The sequence below is a fragment of the Hesperophylax consimilis genome, chromosome 16 (assembly GCF_061612785.1).
Source record: "Hesperophylax consimilis isolate HC1 chromosome 16, BYU_Hcon_1.0, whole genome shotgun sequence".
Taxonomy (NCBI): domain Eukaryota; kingdom Metazoa; phylum Arthropoda; class Insecta; order Trichoptera; family Limnephilidae; genus Hesperophylax; species Hesperophylax consimilis.
In genome coordinates this window covers 32,264,574-32,291,752 of record NC_142851.1, presented here as the reverse complement: position 1 = coordinate 32,291,752, position 27,179 = coordinate 32,264,574, and the positions used below count along the sequence as shown (strand labels likewise).

The 27,179-nt window shown below is 32.8% G+C and overlaps 1 protein-coding gene across 1 annotated transcript in view; it reads right to left on the bottom strand.

Moving 5' to 3' along the window:
• LOC149417041 (protein turtle homolog A-like) overlaps positions 1 to 27,179 on the bottom strand; it is a 1,249,058-nt gene that overhangs the window by 154,052 nt on the left and 1,067,827 nt on the right. Inside the window, exon 11 of the mRNA XM_089641374.1 lies at positions 1,872 to 2,033. Within this exon, the coding sequence (XP_089497500.1) occupies positions 1,872 to 2,033 (162 nt within the window). The remainder of the gene's footprint in view (positions 1 to 1,871; positions 2,034 to 27,179) is intronic.

Below are 27,179 nucleotides of genomic sequence, written 5' to 3'. Positions count from 1 at the left end.
TCAATACCATCCAATTCCAGTCATAAAAAATCATTAATTATCTCTCAATAGCGCAATCCATTCACCTTTACTGTTGCTCCAGTCTCATTTTCAAAAAAGTAAGGTCCAATGACTCCGCCGGACCATAAACCACACCAAACAGTCACTCGTTGAGGATATAGAGGCTTTTCAACAATAATTCTTGGGTTTTCCGAGCCCCAAATGCGACAATTTTGCTTGTTGACGAAGCCACCGAGGTGGAAATGGGCCTCATCACTCAAGATGATTTGCATTTGAGTCACTCAAATGAATTTTAATAATTTCAATGCGTTGTTAAAGCGTGTATAGTTCCATTTTTATTAATAACGTAGTTTCTACTTGTCAGAGTTAAAAAAATTACAGCTTCAAAAGTAACATCTACTGGAATAGCGGGCTATTCAAAATAACACCTCTTATTGGAACACCCCGTATTTATAGATTAAAAACAACATCCGATGAATTAATTTATTCATTTAATTTTAATGTAAATATTTCCTGTTTGTGTAAAAGTAATCATAAGATTATTTAATTATTTTCTTTCAGTTTACTTGTGAAAGGGCTCAATTTTGAATAGATCCAATATTCCTTAGAGATTCTTAAGCATAATTAAAATTTTGCAGGATCAATAAGAAGAATCCCTGAAGTGAAAACCTTTTAATTATTATTTTTTTTTGCTTTTCGTAGAATAGCTTTCGAAGGGTGAAAAAATTGTATTTTGCTTAAGAATTTCGGAAGTTGGAAATACAAGCTGCCTTTGGGGTTATTATTATTCATAAAAATGGCGCTATACAAATATTTTTTTTTATTTTTATACTTAATCATTCTGAAGTAATTTTTAGTAATTTAGATACCATTCAGTAAGAAAAAATATAAAATTTCATGTAAATATACCCATAGGAGTATATACGAACTAAAGTATACGCGCATCTACATACATAAGCACATACTTCAATTACACATCTGCCCTGATGATGGGGACTGTAATAGAAAGTGCAACACGGCATAATACCTCAAAATTAAATCATTATAATTATTTTGGCTATGAAAATCTTAAATCAATTATTTATTTATTTCTTTAAAGTGGCTGCATTCGGACGCGATAATCCTTGGATGGGATGGCTCGAACACACTATTAATGATCCGGTTCAAAACGAGATAGCATGCCAATTTTTTATCAAAATATTAGTCATTCAGAATATATCGAGAACACCTGTTCTTTTCCTAATAATATCAAGGCGGAATGCGACAATATCAGTATGTCGATATCAATATAAGTATTTGCATGAACACGTGTTTCGCCGTCCTCTTAAAACATTCGATTTTGACTGAAACTTTGTTGGAAACTGAGCCTTCAGTCCCTTTTTTAACAGGAACACGAATAATTTGACCAGATTTTAAATGAATAAACACTTTTTTAAATGAGTAAATTTATCTCCGTGTATTAGTCATAAGCGTTTTTATACACTTTATTTTCCCCTTTGGACTGCTTAATCTAACTATTTGCGTTTCAACGTTTTGGTGCATTGCGTGCCAATGATCACACTAAAATAAATAAGAAGATAATGCAGCAACGGATAGAGTAAGCTATTATAAAGATGTTAATTATTGTAGATATATTTGTTAATTGTGATGAGTGATGTTGTGGATGAGTGCAAGCCAGATAGAAATAAAGAGATCTTATAAAAGGCGATGCACGTTAGTTGTGTGCCTCTTTTGTTACAAGTAGCTCCCCAATAAATACCAGTACATAGATCACCTAAGAGTATTATTACATACTACCCGACACGCTACAATAAAAGTACGATAATACTCCATATATTACATTTATAAATAATAAAAATTAATTTAATTACCATATCTGGCAGGGGAGACGTCAAAGCTCTCTCCGCTATTGTTAAACTGCCAAATGAATGTGACGTCATCTGGATCGGCCTCCACGGTGCACCTCACTCTGAGCGCTTCGTCCAGTGCAGCGCCTATCACGGTGTCTCCGTTGCTGGTGCAAACTGGAGCATCTGTCAACAAAATAGTACACACGTTATTAAAAAATATTTATTACGACCACATACAACGCCCTGAGTAAAAAAAAAAATTCCTTCAGGGCCTATGTCACCATGTGGGATGCTGTATAGAGGATCTTTTTAATGGGAAGAAGGAATTAAATAGGTCTTGAAGAGTCTCATATTACAAATGATGAAATTACACAGTTGTGAATTTTAGGTAAAAATATTACACTGCCAGAACTATACACAGACGGAATTACACCCACTGGAAAAATTACACACGCCAGAAAATAACCTTATCTCTTTTTTATTGACACCAGTTTTGTGTGCTTGTATTAGTAATATCTTTAAGAATCGCTTTAATATACCGACTATGAAATTATACAATTGTGAAATCTAGGTTCCAATTAGAAATTTAAATTAAGGTTCTGCCAGAATCAAATGGACGAAAATACACTTGAAGTGAACTTCACCAACCAGAAAAATCACACGCATCCATAAACCTATTAAAAAACAAAAATTTGACGTATGTGTATGTAATTCCAGTCTGTTGAGTAATTGTAAGAGTTAAGTGTAAGATCAGTGTAATTTCGGTACCTGAAATTCACTCCAGTGTAATACCGCCTTAACACCCATTTAAAAGACCTCATTCAGAAAAAAAAAATTATTTGGTTTGTACATTCAATTCTATAATTTTCTTACTATTTATCTTTTGAAGCCTCCCACAAAACTTGCCTTAAGGCAAAACGCGTTGTAGGAACAGATCTTTGAAACGTAATTTTTCTTTTTTTACAGTACCTACCTAAGTAAAGAAGTTTTTGCTTAGTGAATATTGTTGGGTTGAGTGTTTTTTAATACATTTTCAAATCCATATTTTTTTATCCAAAAATAATTATTTAAACTGTAATAGATTGTTGTTAATTCTTCTTCAAACTCTAAATTAAAATTGAAATTTTTTGACGTATACATTTGAAAAAGTAAATTTTTGACGTATACATTGAAAAAAAGAAAATTGATTGGAGATTATCTTACTTTTAAAGAACAGTTATATTTATTACCCTTCAAGCCACAAAATGATAACTTTATAGGATACAATTAAAACGAATATTTACAAATTCGTGAAATTAAAATTAAATATTTACATGAAAAAGAATAGAAAAGAAAAAAGAAGATTATATGAAAGTTTAAAAACATGTTTTTAAAATTTTTATTGTAAAATATTGCAATTCTGTTTGTAATAACAATTGGGAGGCGGGTTTGAGTCGCCGCCCTTGAACCATTTATTGGATAACACCTCTCCCATAGGACACACTAAGTGGTTCGTTACGTTTGGGATTTAGCAGGGGTGCCCGGGTTCATCGGGTGAGGTGTGTTCAGGATGCGCTTCCCCACCTACTGCGTGGAGTACCAGATCAGGAGAGGCTGGTTCAGGAAGACCCTGTGACCTCTACAACTGGTCTATCTTCAACCATCGTCTTGCGCCACATTGGGAGGGATAGATCATTCGTCTGTCACTCCTGGACAGACTAATCCCTAGATTCCTACCCACCCCTAATACCTTTTTACATCCCAGATCTTCCTATCATTCATTTCATTAAAAAGACCCTCCACACAGCATCCTCAAAAATTATTTTCCTTACAGCCTCCTGTGTAGGGAACGATTACGATTAATTAAACACAAGAAAAATTGAAAGGAAAGTAATGTCATTAGTTGCGCGTGAGGTTTTAAAATTGAATAGTTTTAAAATGTGTACCCTTCACCCCCCCTTTGCCCCTTGTCTCTTTTCCTTGACCCGGGCCAAAGACAAGGAGTATTGTTATCGTTGCATCTTACCGCGAACATTCGTGTCATCTTGAGTACCCGCATATGTTGAACTCGGCTGTGACTGTTTTTGGGGCACACATCGTCCAGTGAAACGTTTTACCCGCAACAGTGAATGTCACTGTTTTTGTTTTGTGTTAAGTGAGCGAATGTTAAAAGGGAATTGCAAGCTAATAAGTTAAAAGAAACCAGCGGCTTATATTCTATATTTTTAATTTAAAAAAAATGACTTAGTCGTCAAAATTTCTTTACCATGTTTTTTTTAAGACTATATACCTAAAATAAACACGAAACCAATGAAAAGTAACATTCCCAAAAATGTGGCTTGAAGACATTTACAAAAACACAGTCGTTTTGTAATCAGAATCATCTTTCATTTTTCGACAAACGATTCACTTAGCTTTTGAGCACATTGATTGTGATTCCAACTAAATTAATCGGATTCTATAAATTGTCTTGCGGAAAAGTCTATTGTAAGCTTACTCTCATATAATGGACCCACATAACTAGCTTGTAGGGTGGGTAAAAAAACAAAAAAACTTTATTTCCAATTAAGCTTCATAAAAATCAATAAAGGCGCTTACTGAAAATCAAATTGAATCTTGGGCGTACGTTTTAAGGTCTTCAATGCCAATTCAATAATTGAATGATAATACTAATATTCAATACCAAAGCGAATGTAGAAAACTTTTTTTTTAAATATTTTTTTAAGGCGATGCATTATGTCGTGTAATATTTTAAATTGAGCCGCTATCAATAACAACCCTTACGTAGATGGCGATAAGGTTTAAATTCCCGCTTAACACCATCCGCCTGTTTTGATTTATGCAAGAAAAAAACATGGCCAAAAAGTGCCTTTTATTTTATTTTGTGGATGTTCAGGCACAAATATATTTTTTTCGATCATTTAATAAATAACTCAATTTTCCACATTATACAATAAAATAATAACCGAAAATGGGTTCGTAAGAAGGAGATTTTGAACTTTAAAGCAGTTTTCATAGGCCTCATACATAATTTTTTTCTGGGCTTATAAAAAGACTTATCTAAAAAATACTTGATTATTTCAAAGGCCAAGACGTATTCTACTCGCAGTATTTAATTAAAGCATCCGAAACTTATCTAGGCGACTAAATTTTCAAACCAAAAACACATGATTTTGCATTACTACGTTTGGCATCGCCATAATAATATTTTTTGTCTGTTTTGAAAAAGCTTAAAAAAACATCGTTAGAATAAGGTCATATCCTATTATATTTATTTTAATGAAAAGGTAATCGACGAGTAAGGCTATCGACTAGTAATCCAAAGGTCGTGGATTAAAAATTGAAAATAAAAAAATCTTTATTGCACAAAAATACAGTACAAAAGAGGTTACATCCTATTTCTTCCAACTAACCCAACAAATACACATTATATTACATAACCCAACAATTACATGTTAACAAATGTATGTAAATAAAAAATAAAAAAAAACAGAAGTATTTCATTTATGTAGGGTATTCACTTAAGGTGAAATGAAATTTGTTTAAAATAAATGTTTTTAGTGATGATTTAAATTTAAGTATGTCGGTTATTTGTTTGATGCTACGTGGAAGGTTGTTATATATTTTAATGGCCATGTAGTGTGGTCCTTTTTGAAATATATTTTTGTTTGCTTTTGGGATTAATAAGTTTTCTGTGAACCTTGTAGCGTGTTTATGTGTTGAGTTTTTTTGTGGGAACTTTTCTGGAGATGATAGAACTAACAGGCATAACTCCATTATATATAATATGTCCGTCACTGTCAGAAGTTAGAGATTTTTAAAAATTGATCTACATGAATCCCGGTGATCAGAGTTTGTAATTTTTCGTAGGTACCTCTTTTCCCGGCGTGCGCAAGGAATTTTTATTTTGTGAATTTATGATATTTCATAATGCATTTATTTAAAATAATATAATATATACTTGCAGCATGTTTGAGAGCGGAAGATACTCTCAGTATTGTACTTGGTGTAAGACCACCATTCAAAAGCTTGAAATGGATTAACTGTTTTGGTGACCCGATGCTTCTTCCTTATCTTCCTCTTCCCTATCTCCTCCGCTACCCCACTACCTTCTGCCTCACAACATATCCTAATTGGGGATGCCATAGTCTCACTGGCTCCAGATGGTTGGGAACAGTAAAGACTCTGGTCCGTGTGTGGTATACACATAAAAAATACAAATGAAATGGTGTCTCGTGACGTCTCACGAAACAAGATTCAGTACAATTAACAATATGAAAGTCAATATCCCGATGTCCCGATGAATTTGAACATTTTGACGGCGCATATTTTCGCAACAATTCTGGATTTTACAAATTTTTTCAAAGTTCTATCATCAGTTTAATGTGTACTAAAAGGTAAAATATGGTTTGAAAAATCACAAAAATCGTGTATTCACGAAAATGTAATCATTAATTCATCTTGGCAGTTATAAATGATGATCTACCTATCATTTATTTTATGCATTTTTACTTTTTAGCTGATACCTCACAAGAGCGCCCTTATCTGTACAGTCTAAAGGTAGGGGAACTATGTCTCCACCCTGATGAGTAGCGCAGTGATGCGGGTTAAGGCAGGGGCGTAGAAAGGGATTTATTAATGCGCGTCTTGAAGAGGCCCGGATTAATTGAGGGAGGAAAACAGATACCGGTAGCTCGTTGCACATAAGTTTTACACAGAAACGAGTCGAAGAAGCGGGCCGTTCTAATGAAGCCAATATCAATTGTGAACGGGTGTTCCGCTCGTGTATGTCGAGTATCACGCACGTGCACCGGTGCACCGGGGATCAATGAGTATACAAGCTTAATTAGAGCAGCCTGTACTAGTACCTTCAACTTTAAAATAGTTACAAAATGCAAGGAAATAAATTACAAAATCCATGCATGAAATGAAGATCTGCAGAGTCCGTCCAACACAAAGTGATGGAACACACCTCTAGGGGGTTGACCCTTGTTATTTTATTTTCTTTCTACTTTTCTTTACTACAACCTGTCTTATCCCACCAAATATTGATTCTATTGAGTGGTCTCATTCGATTCAGCACGAATGAAGACATACTAAACGATACCTCATTCGACCTTGTTTGTAAACATATATTTTTCAAGAATTCCTTCCTTCTCACTACCCCTAGAGACCCCCTAGTCTCATCACTTTTTTAGGCGACTCTGCAGATCCTTTATACCAAGATAACGTAAGACCAACATTTGATGAATGCATTAATTCCGTAATTTATTTTATGTATTTTGATACTATTTTACCAGTACTAATGACACTTGTCATTGACACTTGACGGCCTCCATGGTTGAAGAGTAAGTCTCTCGACTAGCAAGCCGGAGGTCACGGGTTCAAATGCCCATATGCGCAAGTAAATTTTATTCGATTAATTATTGTCATTTCATAATTTACTCATTTGTAGAATATTTGAGAAATGTTTAAGAGTGGAGAATAATCTGCTGTAAGACCAACATTCAGAATTGAAATGTTGCTTGAAATGGCTTTGGCCGTGTTTGGTGACCAGATCAGAACAGACAGGTACTTTTCCACCTTCTTATTCCATATCTCACTCCCCTCCACACTACCTTCAGCCTGACAAAATACCCCGATTGGGGATGCATTAGTTTCACTGGATCCAGATGGTTGGGAGCAGTCAGGACTCTTACGCGGTTTCACATAACAGTAATAAAAAAACGAAAATTTGTAAGAGACAAACTCATTTAGTGGAGCACAGAGATCAAAGAAATGGGTTAATCTATTCATTTAAGGGTACAATTGCAGTCCATCCACTGGCACTGGATGGGATTAGCTCCTGAAGGATCGCCTCCATATTATATTCCTTAAATCCGACACATCTTCTCCATTATCTCAACAGACCTAGAATACTCTCTCTCTCTCTCTCTCTCCTGTTTATCACCACGTCTTCTGCTATCCTGATAGATGTGTAACTATATATTCTCAAATGTAGAGTTACAATATTTTCTTTTGCATACTAAATTACACGGTGTTGACAAATTTGAGGGTTTCAAAAAGACAGTTTATTTAATTATTGCTTAAAATAATTTGTTATCTTTTGTGCATTGCATAAAAACCTTGTTTTGTAAACATAATTTTATTTTTAATAAAAAATAACAATTTATTAATTTCAACTATGTTTACTGCAGTCGTGAATTTTAAGTACGTATATTACACTGCCATAATTATACACGGACGGAATTACACCCACCGGAAAAATTACACACGTCGAAAAAAAACCTTACCTACTTTTTTTTTTGACACCAGCTTTATGTGTATGCATTCGTAATATCTTTACCATGTTTTTTTTAAACTATGAACCTATATATACATGTAAAATAATTTTCTCAGTTTAACCGCGTAACGTTGTACTTACAATGACTTTTTAACTCCTTGGTTAAACCGAAAAAAATATTCTACATCTTACACCCGTGAAAACCTTAACCATAACATATATATGAACCCACTGAAAAATAACATTTCATAAAATGTGGCTTGAAGACATATACAGAAACACAGTCGACAAATGATTCTCTTATAGTTTGGATAGTTGATTGTGATTCCATCTAAATTGATCGGCTTATATAAATTGTCTTGCGGAAAAGTCGATTATAAGCTTGCTATCATATAATGGACCCGCGTAACTAGTGTGTAGGGTAGGTAAAAAAAAAACAAAAAACGGTATTACAAATAAGGCTTCATAAAAAGCAATAAAGGCTATAATGCGATTACTGAAAATTTAAATGAAATGTTAAAAAATCTTCCATTACGATTGTAAGTCTGTACGTCTGTACAGAAAACATAATAATGTAGCGTTCAATGTTCAATGGATGAGAATAAACGTTAAATAAATAATAATTCACGGAATAGTTTAAAAATACATATTTTTATTTTGGTACGTTATTTTACATTTCATAGATATCCAGTAATGTTGGCCTCACTGGGTGGCTTACCCGTGCTGAGGCCTCCATTTGATTGAAAAGTTTTCGTACGCAAACTGTTAGCCATATGATAAGGACCAAATAATATTATATACATATTAGTCAAAACCAAAAAAAGAACTATGAATCTTATTTATATAACGAAGAGATAAGTGTCTTTGACGGGCCGCAGGGGTTTGATTTTCATACAAATCTACAGTTTTATTTCAAGAAATTTTTCACACTTGACCTTAAAAATAAGAGGAAGCTCACTATCTGTATGAAATTTCTAAATTAAACCTTATCCTATTTTCCACCCCTTAAGACAGAATTTGACACATATTGATCAAATTTTGCATTTGGCATTCAAAATAAGAGGAAAATAAATGTTCTCTGCTTAAAGCTCGGGCAACTCCGGGGACTTCAGCTACTATTAAATACTAATACGATATTTCGTAGAAAACCTTTCACGTGACTTTTTTATAAATAAAACGTGCTATACAAATTTAGATTTTTACGAGTAGCATATTACATATTAACGAAAATTATGTTTTAATTTTGAATTTAAATTGTGAAAGATGGAAGGTGGATACATTTTGTGTCACGTTTTGCAGGAGTTACAATTTGCATAAAAAATATAAAACAAAAATAAGCGTGTTGCGCAGGTAATCGCACATAAATGTTTTTTAATGGACACTTTAAATTTAATGAATATACAGGGTTTTCCAATAAAAGGTGTTATTTTGATATTCAATCGTAAAAGATCAATAGTTTCGTTGCTTGTGTGGCACGTAGCGCCGTTTTGTTGAAAGTAAACGTTGTCCAGATCAATACCATCCAATCCCGGCCATAAAAATCATTAATCATCTTTAGAAAGCGCAATCTATTCACCGTAACTGTTGCTCCAGCCTCATTTTCGAAAAATTAAAGTCCAATGACTCCGCCTGATCATAAACCGCACCAAAAAGTCACACGTTAAAGATAAAAAAGCTTTTCAACAATAATTCTTGGATTTTCCGAGCCCCAGATGCTACAATTTTGCTTGTTGACGAAGCCATCGAGGTGGAAATGGGCCTTACCACTCAAGATGATTTGCATTTGATTCACTCAAGTGAATTTTAATAATTTCAATGCGTTGTTGAAGCTTATATTGTTCCATTTTTATTAATGGCGTAGTTTTTAATTGTCAAATGTTAAAAAATGACAGCTTCAAAAGTGACATCTACCGAAATAGCGGGCTATTAAAAATAACACCTCTTATTGGAAAACTCTGTACAAAAGAGAATCACATTGCGTTGGAAATAGCTTAAGTTAATACCGTAACAGCATAATTAGTTATTCCAATTGAAGGTACGCGTTGTTCTACGTGACTAACATTGCCAATAGGCAATCGAATAGCTGTTGAATTTTTTATTACATGACCTATTAGCGAACAGAAATAACTAAACACAAAATTCATTCATTGTGGTTAAGTATGAAAATGAATATTTAAATACACGAAATAGTTTCAAACACCATTAAAATTTGTTTGAAAGAGAGAATACGAAAACACTGTGCAATATAATCGTGAATGAGAAATGCTTGGAGCAGGTGGATGAGTTTGTGTATTTGGAAAGTATGTTTACGAGAGATGGGAAGGCTCATAGAGATGTTGAAAGAAGGGTAATTGCAGGTAACTCTATTAATGGAGGACTGAACACGGTTGACGCCAACATTAAAATTTCCAAAGAAGCGAAGTTAGCAGTCCACAATGGAGTGCTGGTACTTACCCTGATGTATGGAAGTGAGGCATGAAACTGGCAGATAAAGGATGAAAGTAGTGATATAGAAATGTATGACCGTGTGAGAAATTTGGAGATCCAGAAAAAGTGCAAGCCTGATGTAAGCGTAATGATTAAGATTAAGAAAGGGACGCATAGATGGTTTGGGCATGTAGACTGAGTAAGCGAAGAAAGGAGTGTAAGGAAAATATATAACGCGAATGCTAATGGTAGCAGAAATCGGGGACGCCCCAGACAAGACATGGCACGATCAAGTGAATCAAATACTTGAGTCGGACCTTGTCAAGAGTCAAAATAATATAAGAGTATATATGAATGTGAATGAGGCAAGAAGTGTGTGCCAAGATTGAGTTGTTTGGCGGTCCATCCTCTCTGTTTACTCCTGCGATGGTTAGTTGGTTAGTTAGTATAGTTTCCATTAGTCTCTTTTCATGTATTGTAGACTTCAAACAATTGGCTTAAAACACTGATAAACTTATAGCCAGCAGCACATTTTTAATTATAATTGGTCATCAGAACTCAAAACTGCATTACTTGTGCTTTAAAATAAACATAACAACTATATTTTTATTCGAATTTGTGAGACTTTCAATTTTAATAGAATAATTTAAAAAAATGCGTTATGTATATTATTTTAGGATAAGTGATTTTTCAAGAATAAATTGGCAATGTCAAAAAAAGAATGGTGAAAGATCAGATAAAAGGCATGCAAATTTCATCACGCTAGAACTCACCGTTTGAGAGTTGCTGTTGGTCGTTACAATAATTTTTTATTTTTACTTTATCGTGTTTATTTTACGCGTTACACTAAGAAAGTCAATAAAAATATGTTTTCATCAGGTCAACTTCTTAAATTCAAAATAATTTATTGATAAGATAATACTAATAATAATACTTGGATGACTTGTATAGCGCCGTTTTTGTGCAAAAACACCTCAAGGGCGCTGTGGCTTAAGATACCTGAACATCTTTTCATATTTTACACTATTTAACAATTTTCTATGATGTACAATATGATATTATATATTTAAAAAATAAAAATGGATATAAACAAAGAAATAAAATTAATTTGTTAAATTTAAGGACGAAGTAAGTTGCGTCAAATTATCTCAGAATTTTTTAACGTTATTCATAATTACGTAACTAGCCAAGTACTTTATGGTAACTGTTCGACCTCGATTGGCATCTGTAAAAAAAAGTCAAATCTATAGAAAACGAAAGAACCTCCTTCGCATCATTCTACAAAAGAATTTTATCACTTCCACAAAAACGTTGTTAATTTCATCATTTTTTCTGGTTTTGTCCTTTGAAATATTCGGAGAAACAATTCGAAATGGAGGGTGAATTTTCAACGCTTCGGGTAGCAGAACATTCTTTCAAGTATGTCCTTGAAAGCGGCCAGAATATTAAATATTTCAAATCAATTTGCTTCTACGATTTCTTATTCGCTCTCACCTTTCTTCTTTTCCTTTCATTTACTACTTCTGCTTTTCATTCCTTATGCAAAAGCTTTTAACTTTACTATTGATTGACTCTAAGAGGCTGTGTAGCCAGAAATAGATCTCCCGGATTAGACTGGTAATATAATGGATAGTGTTTATGTCATCAAATTGTAAAACTTGGAAAAGTTTGTAAGTGGGTTTTTCACCACCCCCGTGTAAATTGCAGACTAATTAATCGTCAAGTAACTTTTATCACAGTATTAACGTGGCGGTAACCTGGCGACCATTTCACCACCACCAAGTAGCATTACCACCAATTAGTAAATCGTAGCATTAAATAGGGTTAAGTTTAAGCAGACATTTACAAGACAAGTAGCGCTAATTGTCGTACATTATATTAGTAGCGTTTTATATTAATACCGCGCAAGGATCTAAACTGTAGCTAATGGTACTATGGCAGTCTTAAAAGTTGGGGTATGTTTTGTGAGGTTGAATGGGGGAAATTAAGGTTTAGAAATACCTGTATACTCAGATCTGGTCGTTAAATACGGTTAGGGAAATTCAAGAAACTTTTGTATTCTAAATGGTGATTTTCAACCAGGGTGATACTGAGAGTATCTAGCACTCTACAGGGTGTACGGGGGTAAAGCTAACTAAGGGAGGTAATTTTACATGATGGTAGGAGTATAACTTTTTTCGCAAATCCAATGTTCATTTTCCCAAAGAAGAATATTTATTTTCTCTTACAAAAATATCACCTTCTTTTCAAAACTAACTTAAAACATAGGAATTGCGAAAAAAGTTTTATTTTTAATCTTTTTTTCTTGCATCATTTCGAATGACCCCCGGAGTTAGCGCACGTTACCCTCGGACACCATGTACGTCAGGGTGGGTATATAATTTCAAATCTCAGTTGAAATTTTATGGTTTCTATGCATAATGTTCGGTACAAATACACATAATATATGTGCAATCGTCATAAGCAAAAAGGCAGCTAGCTATTTAACTAAAATTAAAAATTGAAGCTGAATATGGATATACCAAAGGAAATGTTCTCGCTTAAATTCTAAAGCCCTAAAATTCTAAAATCAATTATTTAGCTGTCTGTGAGGGATGTAATGTCAAGAATTTAAAACAGATAATTTTTTTAAAAACGTTTTGTAGACTTTTTAATAATAGTATTGCAAAAAGAACTTCATGGCAATTCGAACTAAATCTTCATTTGGTCAAAGAAATTATTTTCACAAGGCCCTACTTACATTTCTTCTAGAATATATTACATTATCTAATCCCTTGTGTATTTAAAAAAAAAATCTAAAATTATTTCCGTAAGCCCAGGATTGCCAATACTTTTTTCATCTTTGTCCTTCTTAAATTAATGGCATAATGTATTATTATTTTTTTCATCCTTGTCCTTTTTAAATTAATAGCACATCAAATCATGTATCATTTCAAATCATATATCAACAAACAGTCACCCTACTTTACTGTAATATAATTATAATGAATTTGCAAAAAACATCAATGCAACAGTATTTTTCTTTCAATATATGTTACTTTTACACGACAAAGGCTAGTCCCAGTGAGATTGAAATATTAACAATAATACCATGTGAAGAAACAATAAATTTATACAAAAAAGTATCTATCCAAACAAATGTATATTTTTTATGCAAAGATCCACACCATTACCTTTTCCCACCCCTTACAGCAGCATTTTGTTACTTTTTGATGAAATTTTGCACACTTGGAAAAAAAACAACTATATTCATATTTTAAAATTTAAAAAAAACATGAAAACCGTACAAGAGCTCCAACTGTCCGGAGTCAGTAAGACTATGGCATACTCTATTGGGGTATGTTGTGAGGCTGAAGGTAGTGGAGAGGAAAAGATGGAGAAGAAGAAGGTTGGGGTATTGCTGGCTATTCAGATCTGGTCACCAAACACGGCTAAAGTCATTTCAAGCAACGCTTTAATTCTTAACGGTGGTCTAGGATACCATGGCGATACTGAGAGTATTTTCTACTCTGGAACGTGCCACAAGCATACTATATATTATTTTAAATGAAGGAATCGTAAAATAAAAAAAAAATATGAAGAGATTTGAACCCGCGACCTTTGGTTTGATAGTCAAGAGTCTTACTCCTCGATAACGGAGGGCGTCATGTTTTCGAAAATTATGCATCCCTACCCGGATAACGCTGTAGATAAAGCTAATAAACAATAAAATTATGATGGCTGTCTTATTCAAGACTGTGATTTTTTAGGCGTTAAGCGGCTTTATACCAGGGACAATAGAAAGATTCAACCCACAGGATCAGACCAATGGGTTTCCCTTCTTAATGCCATGCTTCAAGAAGTAAGACAATGAAAGCCATAATTCTATGGCCGATTTTAGACAGAACAATATGGTTAAATATAATGTGATTTACCTATCTACTATCTTAAGTACTATTTTGTTGTGTTTGGTATACACAACCATTAACGCAGAAGGTACTTGACAATTTAAAAATTATAATAAACGCGATATATGTTTCTTATCACATCGACTATAATTTTGTAAAATACTTCAAATCACAAAATTAAATCTTGTAAGAGACGATGGAAACAAATAATTTATTATTCGTAAAACTAATAATGCTGTAGAAATAAGATCCCTGAGGCTTATGTGTGGTAAAACCATGTAGGATCGTGTGAGAAATGTGGAGATCCGCAAAGAGTGCAAGGTTGATGTAAGCGTTGTGAGTAAGATCAAGAAAGGGACGCTTAGATGGTTTGGGCATGTAGAGCAAATGAGCGAAGAAAGGAGTGAAAGGAGAATATATGATGCAAATTTGAATGGTAGTAGAAGTCGGGGACGACCGAGAAATACATGGCACGGCCAAGTGAATCAGATACTTGAGTCGGGCCTTGTCAAGAGTTTGAATAATATAAGAGTATGTATGAGACGATGTATTAATGTGAATGAGGCAAGTAGTTTGTGCGAAGACCGAGTTGTTTGTCGGTCCGTCCTCTCTGCCTACCCCTGCGGGGAACCGGCGTGATGGTTAGTTGGTTAGTTAGTAAAGCTAATGAAAAATCTTGAAGTTCATTTGAAAGCGGTTATTTATGCTTACATTTATAAGAGATTTCAGGTTTGAATAATTTTACCTACCGTGTTTTAGTTTTTAGTGTTAAAATTCCTTTAAGCAAAAACATACTTTTAAATGTGGTAATTTGAAGACTATCTTACATGAAACCACTAAAAATTAATATTCCCTAAACTTTAGCTTGAAGAGTTTTACCAAAACAAAGTTGATATCCTGTTTATCATGTTATTTTTATGTCACAATCACCAAATCATTTCCAACCCTTCTAATTTTTACTCAATTACTTTGATTTCTTCTAAATTCATTTAAGTTTTGAGGTCCTCAGACATCTTTCAGGGTCTGTCATCTCAGGGAATGCGGTTTGGAAGGTCTTTTCGTGGAAAATGAGAAAAATGTCTTGAAGAGACTTACTGTACAAAAGAGCAGATAAGTAGACAACCTGCTAGTCAACCTACAGTAGAAACAATACAGGGCAGAAGAACGAACCTTGAAAAATTGCACGTTTTTATGTTGTGTAACTTGTATAAAACGCGTTTGTCGTGTTTTATATATAACCATCAAATTGGACACAGGAAAATTTAAATAAAGCTTAATTATAAACCTCCAACTAAAAATGAATTAAAACATAATATGGTGATTTAAATTACTTTTGGAATGACTAATCATAATCATTTTTACTAAAAAACTGGAAAAGATTTCATCTTATTTTGTAGGCTTTTGACACTAAACTCCATAAGAAAATAAAACCCTGTATGAGAAAGAGAAGTCTCACTCACATTGTCGAATTGGAGAATTAGATAGGGACGAGGTTCGGTAGCTGGCTTAGGGGCTTAACATGTGGAGTAGGACTGTGGGGTAGGCACCGAATCGGTATTATGACGGACATCACTAGTAATACCCACTTACCCACCGGATTTGGAGGATCACCATCCCTAGGAATACTTGAATGAACGGGCATATTCCATTTTGAAAATGGAATATTAAATTATAAACTTTGAATTAAAACACGTTAATGCATTTGGTTGCATTTTAAATTTGAACATACCTGGAATACTAAAAACGAACGAGGTAAATTTATCATAATATTCAGATTATTCGTTATTTTACTAAAATTATTTTTTCCATCTTCGCTAATGTCGAAATCTTGAAAGGAATTTTTTTATCATACTCTTTTATAAACATATATTTTTTAAGCTGTTAATATAATTAACACCTCCCTAATTGAGAATAACTGTTTGGAGAGGGAAAATAAGGGAACTTTTAGGTACCTACAATACATTGTTTAAAAAAACACCAGTGCCATGATATCAATAATTGTACTAAAACTTTTACTCCGAACTACATGCAGGGGTTGTGCAATGCAACACAATTCTTATTAGCATATTATCTTACAATAAAATATAAACATAATAAAACTACATAAAGATATTTTTAAAACCCACGCTAAATGTGGCTTGTTCCACTGAGAGGTAACCTGATGTAAACGAAAAGTGAGTTTTGGTCGTAAATTCTGATCTGAAGTAAATTCCAATGGTACAAGTTGGAACCTTAAATAATATTGATTGCCTTATTGAACTGATAATCATATTTACAGCCTGTGGTTTAACGCCATAATATTTATTTATTTTTGTTTTGTTCATAAAATACAGGGTTTTCCAATAAGAGGTGTTATTTTGAATAGCCCGCCATTTCGATAGATGTTACATTTGAAACTGACATTTGACAAGTAGAACCTACGCCATTAATAAAAATGGAACGATACACGCTTCAACAACGCATTAAAATTATTAAAATTCACTTGAGTGAATCAAATGCAAATCATCTTGAGTGATGAGGCCCATTTCCACCTCGGTGGCTTCGTCAACAAGCAAAATTGTCGCATCTGGGGCTCGTAAAACCCAAGAGTTATTGTTGAAAAGCCTCTTTATCTTTAACGCGTGACAGTTTGATGAGGTTTATGGTCCGGCAGAGTCATTGGATCTTCCTTTTTCGAAAATGTTACGGTGAATGGATTGCGCTATCGAGAGATGATTAGTGATTTTTATGGCCGGAATTGGATGGTATTGATCTGGACAACGTTTACTTTCAACAAGACGGCGCTACGTGCCACACAAGCAACGAAACTATTGATCTTTTACGATTGAAAACCCTGTACAAAACAAGATATTTTTACATACCTACTTCAAGAATTGGTTTCACGCCTCGAGAGGCATTACATTATTAAATTTAGTGGTTGTTGAAATGCGTAGTAGATGGAATCACAATGTTCCTTTCTACGTAAAATCAAATTTATTGTTGTTGCACGAATTTAAAAAACCTGCTTGTTTACTGTGAATTTTGCTTTCACAGTAATGATGAGTCATTCACGAACGAGCCGCACAATTGAAGTAGCTCTTTTGGATGAGTCGTATTCGTACGACTCCTGGTAAACCGTACCACGGCTCAATTGAACTGTTACTCTTTTTATCAGGAGATATTTTAGGAAAATAACGCCATTAAAATCATCCAAGTATTAATTGTTATTACATACTCAGAGAAGTGAACGAAGTCTAACAATCCGACATCAAGACTTGGACGTATTTATCTATACCTACATAGCACCTTATTATAGGTACGGGGTGATGCACAATCATTCATACGCTTACGCTGGGAGCTGGGAACCGTATCAGAGAAACCTTAGCACAGTATTTTCATTGCTCATATGCTCTGAGCTCACGGCTCCCGTTCAAATGAGCCGTCGTTCAGTTTAGTCGACTCTGAGTGGTAAGAAAATATTTTACTGATACGACCCATCGCTATTTCGTAAGGTCGAGTTGAGATCGCACTTTAATTTCAAGAAACATAACTGTGAAAGATCAATCCTTTATGCTGAGGGTTGATCTGTCAGCTGGATGTTTACGAACCTTGCTATTATTTCAGGTTAGTGCATCTTTTTGTATACATTTGGGCAATATATGATCACACGAACTTGAGGTAAAATTACTCTGGAGATGTTTATACGCTGGCTTGTTCAGCCTATTCGGAGCCCGGGAGTCGAAATGTTTGAATATAAATTTTTATACGAACTTACGAACTGAAATGTGTTTCGTGGGTGTCGCTTATAAAATTAAAATAATATTATTGAATTTCTATGTCATTTTAGATTCCACCTCAATAAACTCACAAATAATAATGATTAACCCTAGTATAACCCCCTATGCAAACACCAGTATTACTCTGAAAAACTACAAAAAGCACATAACGACTCACGAAAAACATGGAACATCATAAATGAGATCTCAAACAGGAATCAAAAAGAACACAAAATTCCTCAAAAAATTATAACTGAAAATAATATAATCCTTGATAATCTTAAAGATATTGCAAACAATTTCAACCACTTTTTTACAAACATCGCCTCTACCCTAATTGACAATAATCCTTCTCTTAGCTTGCACTCTGAGCATGTACCCCCAGACTTTCTGAAGACTAAAAATTCTACCTTCGAACTTTCCGAATTTCCCGAAATAACTGAACTTGAAATCACAAACCACATTGACAAAATAAAGGCTAGGTCTGCAAATGGCCCAGACAACTTAAGTAACACTACAATTAAATCTATAAAAAAACATATAATCAAACCATTACACCATATATTTAACGCATGCATCAGAGATAGTATTTTTCCAAATAAATTCAAACTAGCTAACATCATCCCAATACACAAATCAGGACCTAGATGTAAAACAGACAACTACAGACCAATCACATTAACTTCTCAATTGTCTAAGATATTAGAAAAATGCATTAAAAAACGTATCGTCGATTTTCTGGAATCAAACTCACTCCTTTCACCTAACCAATATGGCTTTAGAACTAAACTAGGTACTGATGATGCTATATTTAATTTAACCAAAAACATTTATTCTAACCTGGACTCAAACATCAAAACTTTAACCATTTTTTTAGATTTAAAGAAAGCCTTTGACACAGTCAACCATAGAACTCTCTTAAAGAAAATATCCAACATTGGAATTCAACACAAATGTCTCATGCTGTTACAAAATTATATATTGAATCGCCAACAATGCACAAAAATTGGAACATATTTGAGCAATTTTGATTTAGTTAAACATGGTGTACCACAAGGAACTGTATTGGGGCCGTTACTCTTTCTAATATATATAAATGACTTATGTAATATTAAAATACCTGGTAAAATTTTCTCATTTGCTGACGATACTGCAATAACAGTTTAAGGAAAATCATGGGAAGATACTACTAATAAAGCTAACAAATGTATTACTATTGTCAAAGAGTGGCTAGATAGAAACCTACTTACCCTAAATTATGATAAAACTATTTGTATTCCTTTCTATAGCACACAGAAGTCGGCTCCTAAAACCAATCTTAATTTGAAGTTTCATAACGTAAATTGTAACCCAAACACATTCTGTAACTGTGAGGAGATGAAATCTGGAAAACTTATTAAGTATTTAGGTGTAACTATAGATTGTCAATTTAAATGGACCAGCCATATTGAAAAAACTGTTAACAAATTGAGATACCTAAAATATATTTTTAAAAGAATGAGTAATGTAGTAAATATAAAAACCATGACACTAGTTTATGACTCACTAGTTCATTCATCTCTTTCCTATGGAATAATTGGCTGGGGCGGAACTTTCAACAATCATGTAAAACCACTAGAAATTGCACAAAAATCAATTATTAAGATAATGTACCAAAAGACTAAATCCTATCCCTCTAAACAATTGTTCCAAGAAACTGATATTTTGGACCTTAAGCAGACTTATAGTGCTCAATGTCTTAAATTTATTTATACGCGACCAAACAACTTTATTAAAAATTCAAATCGTGCCAGCCAACGACATGGCGCTTGTGAATATGCTGTGCCTCACTGCAAAACCAGGTTGGCCCAAAGGCATATTAGTTTTATTGCTCCAAAAATGTATAATTCTTTATGTACAACCTTTAAAAGGGACACGTGTGTAAACCTTCAATCTTTTAAAAAGTACATCAAATCTTGGCTAAAAAACACTGAACTAGATATTTTTTTCTTATAAGTTTTAGCAAAGCTATCTGTAACATTTATATCAATGTATATATTATTTTTTATTATTTCACATACATACAAAACAGCGGATATATTTTATTGTTTGTAATGCTTTGTCTGCTAATTCACTTTTTAAGATGTCTTCAAAAACTAGTATTTACCTTATTTTTTGTGTTATTTTAAAACTTTTACATGTTACATGATTTAGTTTCTTGTATTGTATCCCTACAGTAACTCTTTTAAAATAACTTAAATTTATATTTAATATTGTATCTTCACTTAAACCATAGAAATAAGATAAAAATACTTATAATACCCACACTCAGGCTTCGCCTTCGTGGGATTTTTTTTTAATTATGTACATTTATTTCAATATTTTTTATACATTTTTCAATATTTTATGTAACCATGTATGTATAAAAAAAAAATTCAATAAATAAAAAAAAAATAAAAAAATAAAAAGTCTCAAAATTACTGCGGTTCTTTAAATATTGGGGTCTAATGATTTATGATTTTAATTTTAATGATTATCTTTATTTTAACCGCCTGTAATATTAAACTTATTGGCCGATAACTTCAAAAGATAACGCAAAGTATCTTCATTTCCTATACAATCATCGTTCAAAGTCAGTAAGTACATATTATTCAACATTTACATAAAATAACTGCGTAATAAGTGGTCAATGTTCGAATGTTCACGTACAGACTGCAGGTATTTGTGGCACCAAACCAAAGCGTTTAACGTCTTGAGTCAAGTCTTTATTCTTTCAACGTGTTAGTAAGCTAAACGTTTATATCATAATATGTTTATGACGCAACGTGTTTGACACCATATATATTTGTAACTCAACATGTTTGTGACCCAACATGTTTTGAGCCAACATGTTTGTGAGCCAACATGTTTGTGAGCCAACATGTTTGTGACCCATAACGTTTGTGACCCAATGTGTTTGTGACCCGACATGTTTGAGATGCAACAGTGGCAGAGGCCACTTTCCATGGAATGTGGCGCTGTAATGATGATGATGAATTTTATAATAACAATGCTTACATGAAATTAAGACGTAGCTTTTACAGTGTGCAATGTATAAGCCTCTTCTATTACATCCAAAAATATTACCTAACAAGTACCAATCATCGTGTATCTATAAATATTGACAGTTGTTTGTTTAATACTTGATGAAATGATCAAAAACATTTGTTTGAACAATTTGTATATTTATACTTTACCGCCGCTCAAAAACCACTCCAGCGTAAAAACGATTCGTTCCTAATACCATAATGATCAAGCAACATCATTAATCAAACAATCATACAAATCATTCCCCTCTGAACGGCGTAGAACACAAGTCGTTAGCAATGATTCCACTGTTTACTGAACATTATAAATTTAAAAAGCTCGTAAAATCCGAATCTGTTTGCCAAACGGAAAAAAAATCTGGAAATCACCTGCCCTTTCGACATCGCAGTGTTTATTAAGGTAAGCCTCTTACGTCCAGGGCTGGACCGAAAACATTAAATAATGTTTCTTTTTGGAATAACTTAATTATTAAAACCTTAAATTGTAATATTTAATTATTGAATGTCTTGTGATATTAGCCATTCTTAAACGAAAATTTGAAAATCAGAATAAGATACGCAATATTGTCTTCAATAATCAAACATTAAATAACGTTTTTCCTTTTTCTATTGTCGTGGGTTAAGCTGATTGCCGCAGGGAAAAATTTGCATAAAAAGAGTTATAGTATATCGTTTCATCCTTTCTGCCAACTTTGATAGGATAAAGTATGATGGCTTAAATATATTTTCATAGCGAAGGTTGGATATTATCAGGCAACCCTCACTATCCATTCTACGGTTCCATGCTAACTCAACACAGTGACTATTCAACACACTTTTAAAAAGTGATATAAAGTCATTAAAAACAATGATTTTTTTAACATAACCTAACCTAACCTACTCAACCCAATTAATAAAACTTTTGTTGCATCACTTTCCATGACTTTATATAACTTTTTAAAGATGTGATGAAATATCATTTTGATGATTTATCCGGTCACCCCATTCTACAAAGCGGAGTAAGACCATGTATGAATGTGAATGTTCCATTCTCTTGTCTTATTGTGGTGTTTCGCTTTCATCTAAGACACACACACATACACACAAACACACACACATATGACATTATTCGAAAATGACATCTGGCAAATTTCGCCCCTCATATTTGAGAGGTACGTACCTCTCACTCTTCACGACAGAATACTCTTCATATGCAATTTTCCACAGAAGTCATCTGTCCATAGGTGCGTTCTGGATTCCGCTCATATGGACGGATTTTCACACTGCAAAGAGTTTAAGTGGCGCGTTTTTCAAAATATAGCAATATAATAATTCATGTGTGTTTTTTTCGTCTTTGCTATTGTTTGAGAGTTCACTGCGCATACAAGAGGCTTAAAATTAATTTAAACTGGCACTGATAATTGGGTTCTAATTCAACCCCCTGCGCTAATTACCATGTTAGTCGGAACATTATAACATTGTGAATACGAACACCTTCAACTGAGGAGGTATAAATAATTCATACAATGTTAACAACAAACAATTTTATTTACCCCCTTAACTGACTATTTATCAAAAAAAAATTAATGGTGGCGTTAGTGCAATCAATAAAATACGCATATGTTGGTGACAGCCGTCTAACCAACCAGTGGCGGTATCAAAGGTATTTCATGTTATAATGATGCTATAGCCAGTTGGAACCGTTTCGGAATGTGCAGTTATTAAAATCAATAATTATGAGAAAAAAAATTAGCTCAATTATTCAGAATCACAAAAATAAACTTTAAATTAGTTTAAATCTTCCACACATTTTTAACGGTATTCATAGTTCGTAAAAATGTCATGTTCTAATACTCACATTTTGATATTTTAAAAAGATAATGTATTGTGAGATATAAATATAAAAATAATTCTAAAATATGTTCTTAGTGCTTCTCACTAGGAGATCCTGTGCTGGGGTGAACTAGGTCTTTGATAGATACTTTTCAGTGACTTCTGTGGTTCAACTTTAAGATTTGAGTTAAGTGTTTGTAGTAACTTATGCGTTACTACGATATTTTTTACTAATTTGAAGTATTGCGTTTATTTATTTATTGCATCTCACTTTACATAAATCACGTTTTTTCTCACAAAAATCAACCTCACAAGGACTAAGCCTGTATCGCGGTTAATACTTTATATTTGAGTGAAGCAAACATAGAGTAATCACAAACATAAAGTAATACAAACACAAAATATTTCAAAAAGCAAGAAAAAATATGTATTTGAGTTACCAGATGGTTAATTTGATAGTATATTTTAACAAAATTTCAACTACCAATTAATCATTATTCAAGAAACAAGTAGATAATAAAGACAGCCAGGGTGACATTCAGTTTTTAGCAAATAGGACCTATATAAAATCTTATTATTTAAGAAAGGACAATAATGAAAAATATATTAAGACAATCGTCTGTCAATACAAATATCTTAATTAACCTTTTATTAAGCTAAGGAATTTGTAGACTTAATATTATTTGGAAGAATATTAAACATAAGTGGTGCCTGATATAAATAGTTTCTTTGACCAAAAAAAGTTTTAGTATGAACGTTTTATGATGATTAATTAGTCAGTGCTGTTCTAATAATTCCAAGCCAAGATTTACTGGATGTCTAGTCATTCATTCATTTAATTTATTTGATACTAGGTGGGAGTTTGTTGAAATGAGGCTTAAAATGAATTTAGCCGAGTTTATTAATAAATTTTGATCATTCAGGTACTTACCATTCGTCTAACAACGTTCCATAAAAATGGGGATACCATAATTCCACTGGCTTCGGGCTATTGTGCATAATAACATTTTTAATCGAGGGGCAGAAGATTGAGAGATATCCCGGCGACACGCCTAACTTTATGATAGTCTAGTATAATATCCAGTTTCTGAGAATCCTGTCTATGCCTCACAGCATCCAAAAACCACACGAGAGAAGAGATTGAATTCACTAGTTCGACTTATTTAATTTACAACAACTATAAATGGATTGTGTTGGAATTTCTATCTCCAGTATTAAATCTGTATGGCACGAAACTTCGCCAATAGAATTATAATAATTTAAACTTTCAGAGAGTGAATTTAATTGAATATTACGTCGTGTATAAGGGTTTTGTTTCAATTATTGTAGACTGCGACTAGGAATTTGAAACAGTGAGTTTAGTGGAACAAATAGAATAATAGTTTCTAATAGAGTCACGTGAATTAAAATTACCTTCCACTGCAACAATAATGTCAATATTAATTTGTTTACGAACTCCTTTATATCACGCATTCACAAATTATGCAAATAATATAAGAATTTTTTTTAATTTCACTGAAATAAATAACAAAAAGCATTTCGCATTTAAAAAAAAACTGTTATTAATTTGTGTATTGCTTGTTATAGCTTCATTATAAAATTTAATCAATTTTAATAATATTAGTATGTTTAAAACGTACAATTGCGTTATTTATTTTTTAATTATTATTTATTTAGTGTATCTAAAGGTACTTTAACCGTGAATAAATAAATATGAATATATATCATTGAAGAAGAAGAAAATACTAATAAATCTAAATGAGTTATGAAACGGAACATGACACATACAACGGTAACGGTCTCAACTAGGAATTGAATCCAGGATTTTTGTCTTACCGGGACAACGCCTCTAACCATCCTTCCCGATGTCCTGAAAACGGAGAATGGAATAAATAAATTAAAGAAAAAAACTGTTCGATCTTAATATAAGCGAAAAGAATGAAGAGTGATTTGTTAGATACGATGTTAAGTGGGTTTATATAATATGTAATATAGATTTTTGTTAAGATAAGATGTTATGTGTGTTAGTACATGTTATATTGCTTATGTTTAGATAAGATGTTATGTTTGTTAATATATGTTATATAGCTTTTGGTTAGTTATAAAGTGAAATATTTATATTTCTTTAAAGTGTTATTTTTTATTTTATTAATTTTTTTGTATTTTATATTTCAAATTCCGAATTAGTAATATTATCTTGAACCACACACGTAATCATGTGAAGTAAAACTATGTATGCTAGTGTGAGAAATGTGGAGACCCACAAAGAAATCAAGGCTGATGTAAGCGTAATGAGTAAGATTAAGAAAAGGACGCTTAGATGGTTTGGGCATGTACAGCATGGTGACCGGATAAATCATCACAATGATAATTCATCATATTTTTAAAAAGTTATATAAAGTCATGGAAAGTGATGAAATAAAAGTTTTATTAACTAGGTTAAGTATGTTAGGTTAGGTTAAAATGTTTTTTTTCATCGTTTCTAATGACTTCATATCACTTTTTAAAAGTGTGTTGAATTGTCACTGTGTTGGGTTATCATGGAACCGTACAGCATATAGAATACATGGCACGATCAAGTGAATCAGATACTTGAGTCGGACCATGTCAAGAGTCAGAATAATAGAAGAGTATGTATGAAACGATGTATGAATGTGAATCAGGCAAGGAGTGTGTGCCAATACCGAGTTGTTTAGCAGTCCGTTCTCTCTGCCTAGCCCTACGGAGAAAATGCGTGATGGTTAGTTAGTTAGTTATCTTCAACTAATTTTTCACATATTTTTGGCTGCTATATTTTTTGAATGATTGCAAATGATCACTCTAAAAGGGCCCTTGACGTGATTGACCGTGACGTGCACAAAAACGGCGATATACAAATCATCCAAATACTATTATAAAAATTTCTTCAACACCATGAAAATGATTTCATCAATTATTTACCACAATTTAGAGTGTATCAGTAGCGGTTTGGGATTTTTCCGGCTAGTGATCAAACATTTAACGATAGTTACCATCTAAACAATCTATTCTATTTTTAAAATTATTCTAAATAATCCTGTGCGGCACAAAATGTCCTTGCAGAAATGTGTTTTTGGCCACAACAATTATCACTCCCTAATTTCTGTTGCACGTCTGTCTGTCTAACTCTGGTTCAACAAGAACTCAATTTGGTTTGAACTTTTCAAACTTGGAACTCATTGCGTGAAGAATTCAGACAAACGATAAAGTACATATCTATAATACAAGGTATTCGGGAGTAAAGTAATTTTGCATGAAAGTACATGTAAAAAGATAAATAATGTTTTAGAAATTCTAATATTTTAAGGTAGTTTTTAGGTAAAAAAAATTGATCTGTTTGTATTGGAAAAGAAACATTGTTTACACATCAAAACTCAATTAAAATTCATAAAATTCCCGTAAATATTAATGAAGACGACGGTGCTAAGCTCAACAGTTCTTGGTATCCAGTATTTGACGGCTATACCAAAACTAAACGCAGTAAACAATTTAAACTATATAGATAAAATCCTTAAACTAGGTTTTTATCGTCAAATAAACAAAACATAAAAATTCCTTTTGATAAAATATTATTTTTAATAAACAATACGTGGTTACGCAAATAAAGTTATTATGTAAATTAAAAATAGGATTTTATATAGCATAGAAAATATTATTCATATTCCAACGAAAAGCAATTAAACCATTCTATTACTTTCGTTCTGGAACAAACTCGAATATTTGAACGAATGAGAATTTCCTGACTATAACAAATACACTACACCCTGTTTTTTTAATGAATCTCATGTTAAAATTGGTTCTAATACACTATCCATTTCACAAGAGCTTAAATACAAAGCCATCTTATTAGCCTTCCACCCTACTTCCCTTAGGATGGACCGGATATTTTTATTAATAAATTATTACCCACAAATAATATTTAGTGAATTATTAAAAAAAATAGTCTTCACATTGTTTTTCATAATGAGAGAATTTTTGTTTTCGGTTTTGGAAGAAATTAATTTATTTACTGTTTTGCAGCTGTTCATTTTTTAAAATTTCTCGAACAGTGAGCATCGACATCATGATTTTATTTTTAAGAAAGACAAACATCCTCGGGTTAC